Source organism: Nomascus leucogenys, chromosome 7b, assembly GCF_006542625.1.
Source record: "Nomascus leucogenys isolate Asia chromosome 7b, Asia_NLE_v1, whole genome shotgun sequence".
Classification (NCBI taxonomy): Eukaryota; Metazoa; Chordata; class Mammalia; order Primates; family Hylobatidae; genus Nomascus; species Nomascus leucogenys.
In genome coordinates, this window is record NC_044387.1 from 56,083,233 (window position 1) to 56,095,221 (window position 11,989).

General features: G+C 45.3%; 1 protein-coding gene across 1 annotated transcript; it reads right to left on the minus strand.

Moving 5' to 3' along the window:
- Positions 1-237: 237 nt before the first annotated feature.
- XBP1 (X-box binding protein 1) lies at positions 238-6,231 on the minus strand. Its single transcript, XM_003258037.3, is given in 6 exon segments — positions 238-1,418; positions 1,727-1,810; positions 1,813-1,872; positions 2,753-2,881; positions 4,715-4,811; positions 5,939-6,231. Coding segments are annotated over 6 exon segments (1,155 nt in total). The 5' UTR covers positions 6,166-6,231; the 3' UTR covers positions 238-860.
- Between the last annotated feature and the right edge of the window lie 5,758 nt (positions 6,232-11,989).

Here is an 11,989-nt window from a genome sequence, read left to right on the forward strand (position 1 = left end):
TTCCACTTACTAGCTGTGATATTGGTCAGGCTGAAGAATCTGTCTCAAAAAGACAGTAACTGCTCAAATTATAGCTTATATCACTTATGGCAGTCGAGAATTAGGCAGTAATTAAGGTGGAAAAGCCTTCAGTCACTTAGGCTCACTTCAGTTGGATTAATTCCTACCACAGCACACAGAGAAACATCTAGAGAGAAAACAAGACTTATGGCCCTAGAAGAAACCAAAGAACAAGGATGCTGCATTGTACCTTTTAATTGCATGGGTAGTTTTAAATAAATGGAGAAAGCACCTTTCAGAAGCTACACTAGCAGGAAAAAATTCCATCAAGCATTTACATAGTAAATTTATATAATTTCACAAAAGATTCTTGATCTTACTTGAAGTATACATGAGGGAAAGAGCCCCCTCAGTAGGTGTTCTCTTTGCTTACAGAAGCAAACTAAAGGACCTAAAACTGGAGGCAAGCCAGGATGCCAAAAAGGGGGAAGAGAAATGATAAAGAACCATTCATAAATTCCATGTCTACTTCAAGACATTTGTCTAATGACCCTTACATAATAAGTATTTTAGGGAAAACTACCACCCTTTTAAGATAGAAGTACAATCTTAAAAGCTGTAGTTCTCAATTATAGTAATATTTCTTTCTTACAGTAATATGTCCCAATAGCTTGGGCTGCTTGATGTCAAAAGACAATGCCTGGGGGTAATCTATGAGATCTGAACAAATACTTTAGAGGAATTCTCTAGGACTGTATACTCTCTATTTTGGCTTTTTGAATGAAGCACAGACAGGCTTCTCTGCTATCCTCCAGGCAGTGTAATAGTCAAGGAAAAGGGCAACAGTATTGGATCATTCCTTAGACACTAATCAGCTGGGGAAAGAGTTCATTGGCAAAAGTGTCCTCCCAAGAATGGTTTACACCAAGCAGAGAGGACATGTCACTGAATGGGGAAAGGGAACCCCCATATCCACAGTCACTGTAAGCATCCAGTAGGCAGGAAGATGGCTTTGGGCAGTGGCTGGATGAAAGCAGATTTGAGATACCCAGCTCTGGAACGAGGTCATCTTCTACAGGTTCTTCCTTCACTGAGACAGTGAATTCAGGGTGATCATTCTCTGAGGGGCTGAGAGGTGCTTCCTCGATTTTCACTACCACATTAGCTTGGCTCTCTGTCTCAGAGGGTATCTCTAAGACTAGGGGCTTGGTATATATGTGGTCAAAACGAATTAGTTCATTAATGGCTTCCAGCTTGGCTGATGACGTCCCCACTGACAGAGAAAGGGAGGCTGGTAAGGAACTGAGTCCTTCTGGGTAGACCTCTGGGAGCTCCTCCAGGCTGGCAGGCTCTGGGGAAGGGCATTTGAAGAACATGACTGGGTCCAAGTTGTCCAGAATGCCCAACAGGATATCAGACTGCAAGAGGCAAAAATTAAATGAAGAACAACTGTCAGAATACAATGGAAAATCTAACTGGAACACTTTGTACTGGGTTCCATAATGTAAATTAGTCATTATGTGATAAGATGACCTTGGGACCCACCGGACCCATTTATCTACACTTCACTCCATGTCCTATATTATCTGGAACTAGGAAGGTAGTTGATGTTCACCTCCAACCCCACCAAAAGCTAACTTCAACCTGTCTAGTTAGGGATGTCAAGCATCAAACAGATGGAATTAACTGGTTATACAGCTCTTTAATAAATCAGAATGATCCCTACCTCTGAATCTGAAGAGTCAATACCGCCAGAATCCATGGGGAGATGTTCTGGAGGGGTGACAACTGGGCCTGCACCTGCTGCAGAGGTGCACGTAGTCTGAGTGCTGCGGACTCAGCAGACCCGGCCACTGGCCTCACTTCATTCCCCTGGGAGGAAAGACCAAAGTGAATAAACAGCTTCAAGTTCCCAAGGAAATGCTTGCTAGACAGCTGTGATTCTCATCTTTCAAGAAAACTAGAAAACCGTTCTTTAGAGCTGAAATCTTTCCCTACCATTGTTATTTCCACTTTTAAGTCCTCGAGATGAGAAAAGGGAGGTAAGACTTCCTTATACATTTACTGCACAATAAAACATTTTTCCTCCTCTAGGCAAAGATTCAAGCAGAACTGGCAAATATCTTGCTCTTCTCAATAATAATAAGGTTCTTAAATAATAAAGTTCTATAGCAATTTAGCCCTAGCATCTTTTTGAAAAGTAATTCTTTAAATTCGTCCTGAACATTACCTTCACAGAGTAAAACTGTGCTATTGTCAATCTTAGACCATTTGATTGTTGTCACTGAATTTGCCATAATCTATAGACTAAAACTCACATACCACCCTTCTCTTACCACAGAAGTATCACTATCACAAAGAATCCTTTCCCTACTCATTCATATTCATCAAAGAACTACTTTAATTTTAGTAGCATTCAAAGTCTGGTTTGAGTGGCTCTCTTACTTTGGTTCTCCTTAATGATTGCATGGTAATCTTGTTGGCTACTGCATTTGCTAGTACTTGTTCTTAGAGAGCCATGTAACTTGTTTTCATTATTAGATCTTAGTACTGTTCACTACACACTTAAAAAATGAGTAAGTGTCAAGTGCCTTTAGGGGAAGAACACTCTGCCTGCATGAAAATGTCTTAAAACTGAAGGAAAATTTCAAGAACGCTCTTGATCAGAAGTCCAGACTGTAAACATAATCGCTGGGTCATGTCACTTGGAACCAGTACTCACATGAGGCACCAAATAAAGGCGATGATTTACCTTGGCTTCTGCCTCCTCTTCAGCAACCAGGGCATCCATCCCCAAGCGCTGTCTTAACTCCTGGTTCTCAACTACAAGGCCATGAGTTTTCTCTCGTAAAAGCTGATTTTCTAGCAAAAGTTTTTGGTTCTGGAAGAAAGTTCATAAGAGGCTATTAAAACATCTAATTATTTCAGTTAAGAATCTACCTGATTCAGTATAATTGGTTTCCTTTCCTTCTTGAACTTTTGGAAAACTCTGTGCTTGTGGTGTTCATAGTAGGTTTTAGAAAGCTAGCCATAATTATGGAAAAGCAAGCTACTTAATAAGTGCCACTTCTATGGGGTCAAGAATAACACAGTTTCCACTGACTTCAGCAAAGGGTGACTTGTGGCTTTAATGTAGATTTTTTTTTTTTTTTTTTTTAACTATCTTGGCCAGGCTCGGTGGCTCACGCTTGTAATCCTAACACTTCGGGAGGCCGAGGCGGGTGGATCACCTGAGGTCAAGAGTTCAAAACCAGCTTGGCCAACATGGCAAACCCCATCTCTACTAAAAAAATCTAAAAATTAGCTGGATGTGGTGACGGGTGCCTGTAATCCCTGCTAATCTGGAGGCTGAAGCAGGGAGAATTGCTTGAACCTGGGAGGCAGAGGTTGCAGTGAGCCGAGATTGCACCACTGCACTCCAGCCTGGGCAATAGAGTGAGACTCTATCTCAAAATAATAATGATAATAATAATAATATAAAATAAAAATAAATAACTATCTTGAACTGGCAGGTAATAATAAAAGTGGTAGTGGTGACTATAAATCCAAAATAAGTTAAAAAAAATCCCTGCTCCTGACTCATGATTCTTAGAAGAACCAACTAATGATTAAAACTTTAAAAAGATCAATATATGCAAATTGACCAAGGGGTTAAAAAAATATAAATAATCTCTATGTATTCAAGATGTGTAATTGGCAACAATTTAAGATTGATTAACAGGTGGACCCTAGAGGGGGAAAGGAACCTTTAGTGAATTTCTGGCCATGCCAGAAAGAATGTAAAGTTTAAGCAATTATTTCCTATTAGCCCTTGCTAATTTCTTACTACAAACTCACTAAACATTGTTGAATCCATCTACTTTGAGATACATCTAGCACCAAATGCCACAGAGTCAATCACTTCTGCCCTCAACAAGCTTCACCACTTCACCAACTATCTGTCCTTAGATTAATGTTTTTTTTTTTTTTTTTTTTTTTTTTGAGACAGGGTTTTTGCTCTGTCGCCCAGACTGGAGTGCAGTGGCACGATCTCATGATCTCAGCTCACTGTAACCTCCGCCTCCTGGGTTCAAGTGATTCTCCTGCCTCTGCCTCCTGAGCAGCTGGGATTACAGGTGCCCGCCACGACACCCGGCTAATTTTTGTATTTTAGTAGAGATGAGGTTTCACCATGTTGGTCAGGTTGGTCTGGAACTCCTGATCTCAAGTGATCTACCCACCTTGGCCTGCCAAAGTGCTGGGATTACAGGTGTGAGCCCCCGTGCCCAGCCAACTTTTTTTTTTTCTTGAGGCAGAGTCTCACTTTGTTGCCCAGGCTGGAGTGCAGTGGTGCGATCTCGGCTCACTGCAACCTCCCTCTCCCAGGTTCAAACCATCCTCCCACCTCAAACTCCCGAGTAGCTGGGACTACAGGCACGCACGCTTGGCTTTTTTTTTTTTTTTTTTGGTGTATTTTTGGGTAGAGACGGGGTTTTACCATGTTGGCTAGGCTGGTCTCAAACTGATGGCCTCAAGTGATCTGCCCAACTCGGGCTCCCAAAGTGCTGGGATTACAGGCGTGAACCACCATGCCCAGCCTAGTTTAACTTTTAATCACATATTCAATTGTATTCTAATAGGGGCTGAAACAACTTGGGATGGGAAGCAAATATCAGAACATTCACCAAGGAAGGGTATACAATGGATAAAAGAGTTTGACCTTAAGTAGTTTTACCTCTTCTTCTAAATCTACCACTTGCTGTTCCAGCTCACTCATCCGAGCTTTCTTTCGATCTCTGGCAGTCTGAGCTGCTACTCTGTTTTTCAGTTTCCTAAGAAGAGAAGGAACATACCACACTGAGTCATTTCAAACCTTATTTATGTCTTTATTCGAAAACTTTACCAGCTGGTGCTTTCCTTTTTATTTGCAGTAAGACTAATGATAAAATACACTTCAGGCTCCTCCCCTCAATAAAACAAAATAAAAAATACAGTCTTCTGTCAATCTAGCTCGAAGACCTGCTTTATTCTCTCCTATATTGCATCATCCGCCCACCTCAGACTCATCCCCGTCACAGCACTGGGGCTGGACACACTATTCATCTTGCATAAGGAACTTTCCTCTTTCCCCATCTATTCCCCCGCTGCTTCCTGTCTCCAGTTCTCTTAAACAGGATCCAACCTAGCCTCATTAATCTAGTGAAGGCTGCAATCTTGCTATGACATCAACCCTCCGTCCCCAAGCCCAATTTAGAAAAGGGAGAGGCTGATGCCACTCCCTGATCTCCAGTGTTGAGATTCTAGGCAGTGACCTGCTGATGGGCCCGTGTCTGTTGGAGGAGACACTTTTTTTTTTTTTAAAGAATTAACCCAGAGGAGACACTTCATAAATGACAGAAGGCACAATGATCACAAAAGAGTGAACATTTACGGAGAACTAAGTGCTAGGCACATTATATGCAAGTCTCAATCTCCCCAAAGACCTCATGAAGTAGGTTCCATTTTAAGAACGCAGATACTAAGCTAGACCAGTGAGCCTCGCAGAATTCCCAGCCCTTTCAACAGCTGTTATTTCAGCTCCGCGCCTCTCCAGAAATAGCAGTAAACCAAAACAGATTATTCGACCTCAAGTCACAGTCCGAGTTCAGAGAGGCTGAACCACCAGTCTGCGGTCACACAGCAAGAGGGCCTCGAAGATAGGTGCCCGCATCCCCAGCTCTGGTCACCTCTAACGAAAGAGTTAAAAAGTACAGAAAAGAGCCCTGGGCCGCCCTGGGTTCCCAGCGTGGCGGATCTGGTCAGTCTGGGCTTCCTGCCCCGCCCCGCGCCACGCTGGCACCGACCCACCAGGGCAAAGGCGACGGAGCCCTGCGAGGCGGCCAGTGCTGGGTCCTCGCTCCCAGCCCCTGCCCCTAGTCCCGGCTTCAGATCTGGCCCCAGACCCCCCCTCCTCGCCCACCTCCTCAGCGCCTTCTCCTCGGGGCTCAGGTGCGTGAGGCGCTGTCGCTTGCGCGCCTGGGGCAGCCCCCCGCTCGCTGCCTCCGGGCTGGCCCCTCTCTGGGCTGGCACCATGAGCGGCAGGGCCTGGCCAGCCGGGGCTCCGGCGGCGGAGGCGGGCTGCCCCGACAGAAGCAGAACCTTAGGGGTCCCGTCGGCCGGGCTCTGCACGGCTGCCACCACCACCATAGCTCAAGACTACGCACCGCGCGCCGCAGCAGCCCAACGCCCAGCCCCGCCGCACCCGGCCTTTCTATGGTCGTGGCCCTCCGGGATTGGCCAGCGTCGCGTGACGCACGGCCGAGCTCGGCGTCCATTGGTCCGGTCTGCCCGGCGGGGCGTTTCAGGAGCGTGGCTATGGAGTCCGGCGTGGCAGCGGCAATCCCTGGCCAAAGGTACTTGCGGTCATCTTCCGCGGGGGGTTACTTGCGGGAGCGTGTCCTCCACAAACGGATTTTCCCCCCTTAAGCGGACTTATTTCCATCCGGAGTGACAGAATTTAATTCCAAACCGAGAGATTTCCAGACTGACGAATTTTTACCGGGACTAACAGAGAATTACCTCAGCCTGACAACATTTTATCTCGTGCGCCACTTGGGGCTCCGAGTGGAGCCGAAAGTCCAGATAGAGCGCAGTTGGGCCTTGGGTTCGAAAAGACTGGACAGAGGTTTCAGTGAGCCGAGATCGCGCCACTGCACCCCGGCCTGGGCGACAGAACGAGACTCCGTCTCAAAAAAAGAAAAAGAAAAAAGCCTGGGAAGAAATTCTGCGGAATAAAGATCTTTAAGAAATGATCTCGTGCCCTTTAAAACTGAGTTTAACAATAGTGAGGGCTTAATAAATGATAGGTGTTATCTCTGGGTTGGAGGGGAATACCTATAATTTTAGTTTTTCGTTCCATTTCTAAACTTTGTACTATGAGCGTGCATTTTTTTAAATTTTATTTTATTTTTTAAATAGAAACGAGGTCTCACTATGTTGCTCAGGCTGGTCTCGAACTTTTGAGCTCAAGTGAACCTCCCTCTTCGGCCTCTATTATTTTTATTTTATTTTTTATTCTTATTTTTTGAGACAGAGTCTGGCTCTGTCACCAGGCTGGAGTGCAGTGGCGAGATAGCTCACTGCAACCTCCGCCTCCGGGTTCATGCCATTCTCCTGCCTCAGCCTCCGGAGTAGCTGGGACTACAGGCGCCCGCCACCACACCCGGCTAATTTTTTTGTATTTTTAGTAGAGGCGGGGTTTCACCGTGTTGGCCAGGATGGTCTCCATGTCCTGACCTCGTGATCGCCCGCCTTGGCCTCCCACAGTGCTGGGATTACAGGCGTGAGCCACTGCGCCCAGCCCCTTGTTATTTTAAATGAGAGGACAGGAAAATGTCACATGTAGAGACTGAGACCCCGGGTTGACCCTGAGCCCCCTCTCCGAGGGGAGATCGAGGCTTCTGCCTGGCCATTGTGGCGTGAGGGTGGCCAGGTGTTCGTGAAAGAGGGGCCCCCAGAGAGCAGCACGGGAGCGATTTATGCACACGAATATTAACATGGAGAAGTCCTAGAAACTCCCCTAAATATGCATGTCCACTTTTTTTAAAGCAAATTACAAAATGTGAAATTCCCCAGAAATGCACAGCAATACCTTCTCTAACAAGTAATTATTGCGTCCTCCTCTGCGGGCAGCACTATTCCAGGTTCTACGGGTAAACAGTAGTAAGACTGCTACCTGGTATTTGGAAGATATGCAAAAAGTGAAATGTTAAGATAGCAGGTTCCTAAGTAATTCTTTAGTGTTATTAAGTCGGATTAGCTGGTCAATTGTATTTTGGTAGGGAGGGAACAGGATGGGAAAAAGAGCTGAAAGCAAGTCCATCTCTTGATATCTAAGCCCGCTAAAGGGACACAGTTTTGGTTTTTCCCAGGACTGGGCCACGAGTCTCCTAACGTGTTTTCTCCCTCTACATTGGGAGGGAAATCAATGATTTTTTTTTTAACTGGGCTGTCCCAACTCCAGAGCCTCCTGAGCACGTGCTGTCCTGTGGGTTGGAAAAGAGGTGGGGGTGATTGGAGTCTCTGCCGGACCAAGAAACCAACTTCCTATTTAACTCTCATCAGCTTGGGCCACCTGGGTTCTGATGTGCCTTCAGATGTGGGGAGACTTACTCCTGGCCTCTGAAATGTTTTGGGAGAAGTCTGGAGGTGTCTTCTAGCTGAGACCTACAGCTTCATATTAAAAGACCTTGGAAAGCTATAAGAGGCTCTTAGAAAAGTCATGTCATGTCATGCCACCTTTTACCTTTTATTTTTTGATGCCTTTTTTTTTTTTTTTTTTTGAGACTGGGTTTCGCCGCGTTGCCTAGGCTGCAACTCTTAGGCTCAAGCGATCCTCTTGCCTTGGCCTCCCAAAGTGCTGGGATTGCAGGCAGGAACCACAGAGCCCGGCCCTTTTTATTTATTAAGTGAACATTTATTAATGCCTAGAGAATGTCTTGCACTGTATAAGAAAAAATGCTGGAGGACCCTTTTAGTCCAGCAGGGTGTAGTGAGTAACTGAGTAGAGAAAGCACAGGGTGCGGGATGGGGAAAAAAGGTTGATGAATTGCACTTTGGTCTTAGTTAATGGGATATTGAAATTCACTTCCCCAGCTTGTTTTCAAGACTTTTATATTTTTGACAAACACTTTAAATCATACTAAAAACAATAATTGACCCACTACAGATTGCTGTCCATGAAATCTTGAACATGTGAGTCCAAACCCCTGGACAGTTTCATATCCTGTCTATAAAATGAGCCTGGTAATTCTTGCATCAGGTGCCATAAGTGTTTAAAAATATTTACTAGACACCTGTGATAAGAGCTATAAAATATATAAAATACAAAGTTCTCGGTCTTTGAGGCCAAACGCAGTGGCTCACGCCTGTAATCCCAGCACTTTGGGAGGCCGAGGTGGGCAGATCACCTGAGATCAGGAGTTCGAGACCAGCCTAGCCAACATGGTGAAACCCAGTCTCTACTAAAAATACAAAAATTAGCCGGACCTGGTGGGGGGCGCCTGTAATCCCAGTTACTGGGGAGGCTGAGGCAGGATAATTTCTTGAACCTGGGAGGCAGAGGTTGCAATGAGCCAAGATCATGTCATTGCACTCCAGCCTGGGCAACAGAGCGAGACTTTCTCAAAAAATAAAAATAAATAAATAGGCATTCCAGAAAAGATAAGGGAAAACAGAAAAACACTGTACACTGGTAAGCAGAAAACAGAAAATAACATGGCAGGAATAAGTCCAAATATATAAATAATAAAACATAAATGTGAATGGGTTATATTATCTTCTTAATCATGCTGTTTTGTTTTATGTGTATCTCTTTATAAACAACATATAGCTGGCTTTGGGGTTTCTCAGAGCTTCTCTCTTTTAAGAAGAGAATATAAATCATTCGTATTTATTTTTTATTATTTATTTATTTGGACTTATTTCTGCCATGTTATTTCACATTTTTTGTTTACTATGTTTCTCAAGGCAGGAGGATTGCTTGAGGCCAGGAGTTCAAGACCGGGCTGGGCAACATATTGTGACCTCGTCTCTACAAAAAATTTTAAAAAATTAACCAGGCGTGGTGACTTGCACCTGTAGTCCCAGCTGCTCGGAAGACGGAGGTGGTAAGATCCCTTGAACCCAGGAGTTCGAGGCTACAGTAAGCTATGAGCTATGATTGAACCATTGCACTCCAACCTGGGAGACAGAATAAGCTCCTGCCTCTAAAAAACAAAAATTAAAAAAAAAAAAAGGAAAATGACTTGCCAGCCATTTTTATGTTTATGGAAATGTTTATGGAAAGAAAGCATATGTAGCAATATTAATATCAGACAGAATTTATCGTAAAGGCATTAAAAGGACAAAGAAGGGTATTTCATGTTGATTGAAGGTACAAGTTAACCACATATACATCTTTATGAACATAGCAACATAATTTTGAAATGTATAGGCCTAGCATGGCGGCTAACACCTGTAATCTCAGCACTTTGGGAGGCTGAGGTCAGGGGTTCAAGACCAGCCTGGTCAACATGGTGAAACCCCGTCTTTACTAAAAATACAAAAATTAACTGGGCATGGTGACACTTGCCTGTAATCCCAGCTACTGAGAAGGCTGAGGCATGAAAATTGCTTGAACCTGAGAGGCAGAGGTTGCAGTGAGCCAAGATTGAGCCACTGCACTCCAGCCTGGGCAAGGGACAGAGCAAGAGTCTGTCTCGGAAAAAAAAAAAAAAATTAGCCGGGCTTGGTAGTGTGCACTTATAGCCCCAGCTACTCGGGAGGCTAAGGTGGGAGGATCATTTGAGCCCAGAAGATTGAGGCTGCAGTGAGCTGAGATGGTACCACTGCATTCAAGCCTGGGTGACAGAGTGAGATCCTGTCTCAAAAGAAAAAACAAAAGAAAATTGGCTGGGCACAGTGACTCATGCGTGTAATCCCAGCACTTTGGGAGGCTGAGGCAGGGATCCCCTGCGGTCAGGAGTTTGAGACCAGCCTGGCCAACATGGTGAAACCTTATCTGCCGAGACCAGCTCGGTCGGGGAGAGCCTAACCCAGCAGCGCTGGAGGAATTAAAGACACACACACGGAAATATAGAGGTGTGAGGCCGGGCGCGGTGGCTCACGCTTGTAATCCCAGCACTTTCGGAGGCCGAGGCAGGCGGATCACGAAGTCAGGAGATCAGGACCATCCTGGCTAACGCGGTGAAACCCCATCTCTACTAAAAATACAAAAAATTAGCCGGGCGTGGTGGCGGGCGCCAGTAGTCCCAGCTACTCGGGAGGCTGAGGCGGGAGAATGGCGTGAACCCGGGAGGCAGAGCTTGCAGTGAGCTGAGATCGTGCCACTACACTCCAGCCTGGGCGACAGAGCGAGACTCTGTCTCAAAAAAAAAAAAAAATAGAGAGAGAGGTGTGAAGTGGGAATTCAGAGCTGAGAACCCCGAACAGAGATTCACCCACATATTTATTAACAGCAAACCAGTCATTAGCATTGTTTCTATAGATATTAAATTAACTAAAAGTATCCCTTAAGGGAAACGAAGGGATGGGCTGAGTTAAAGAAATAGGTTGGGCTAGTTAACTGCAGCAGGAGCATGCTCTTAAGGCATAAATCGCTCATGCTATTGTTTGTGGCTTAAGAATGCCTCTAAGCAGTTTTCCGCCATGGGTGGGCCAGGTGTTCCTTGCCCTCATTCCTGTAAACCCACAACCTTCCAGCTTGGGCGTTATAGCCATTATGGACATGTTACATTGCTGCAGAGATTTTATTTATGGCCAGTTTCGGGGCCAGTTTATGGCCAGACTTTGGGGGGCTTGCTCCCAACAGCTATCTTTACTAAAAATAACAAAAATTAGCTGGGCGTGGTGGCGGGCGCCTGTAATCCCGGCTACTCAGGAGGCTGAGGCAGGAGAATCGCTTGAACCCGGGAAGGGGAGGTTGCAGTGAGCCGAGATCGCACGATTGCACTCCAACCTGGGCAACAAGAGTGAAACTCTGTCTCAAAAAAAAAAAAAAAAAGAAAGAAAGAAAAGAAATGTATAAAACAAAGACTGAAATGATGAAAACAATCCACAAATCACAATGGGAGACAAATACAATTCTCAGAATCAACAGAGGGAGCAGACAGAAAAAATTTGAACAGTACAACTTTCCTTCCAACGAAGGACTTAATGTTTTTTCTTTTTTTCGAGGCAGAGTCTCCCTCTGTTACCCAGGCTGGAGTGCAGTGGCGTGATCTTGGCTCACTGCAAACTCCGCCTCCCAGGTTCAAGCAATTCTCCTGCCTCAGCCTCCCGAGTACCTGGGATTACAGGCGCCTGCCACCATACCCATCTAATTTTTGTTTTTTTAGTAGAGACGGGGTGTCACTATGTTGGACAGGCTGGTATAGAACTCCTGACCTTGTGATCCACCCGCCTCAGCCTCCCAAAGTGTTGGGATTACAGGCGTGAGCCACTGTGCCCAGCCAGGCCTATGTTTTTTCAA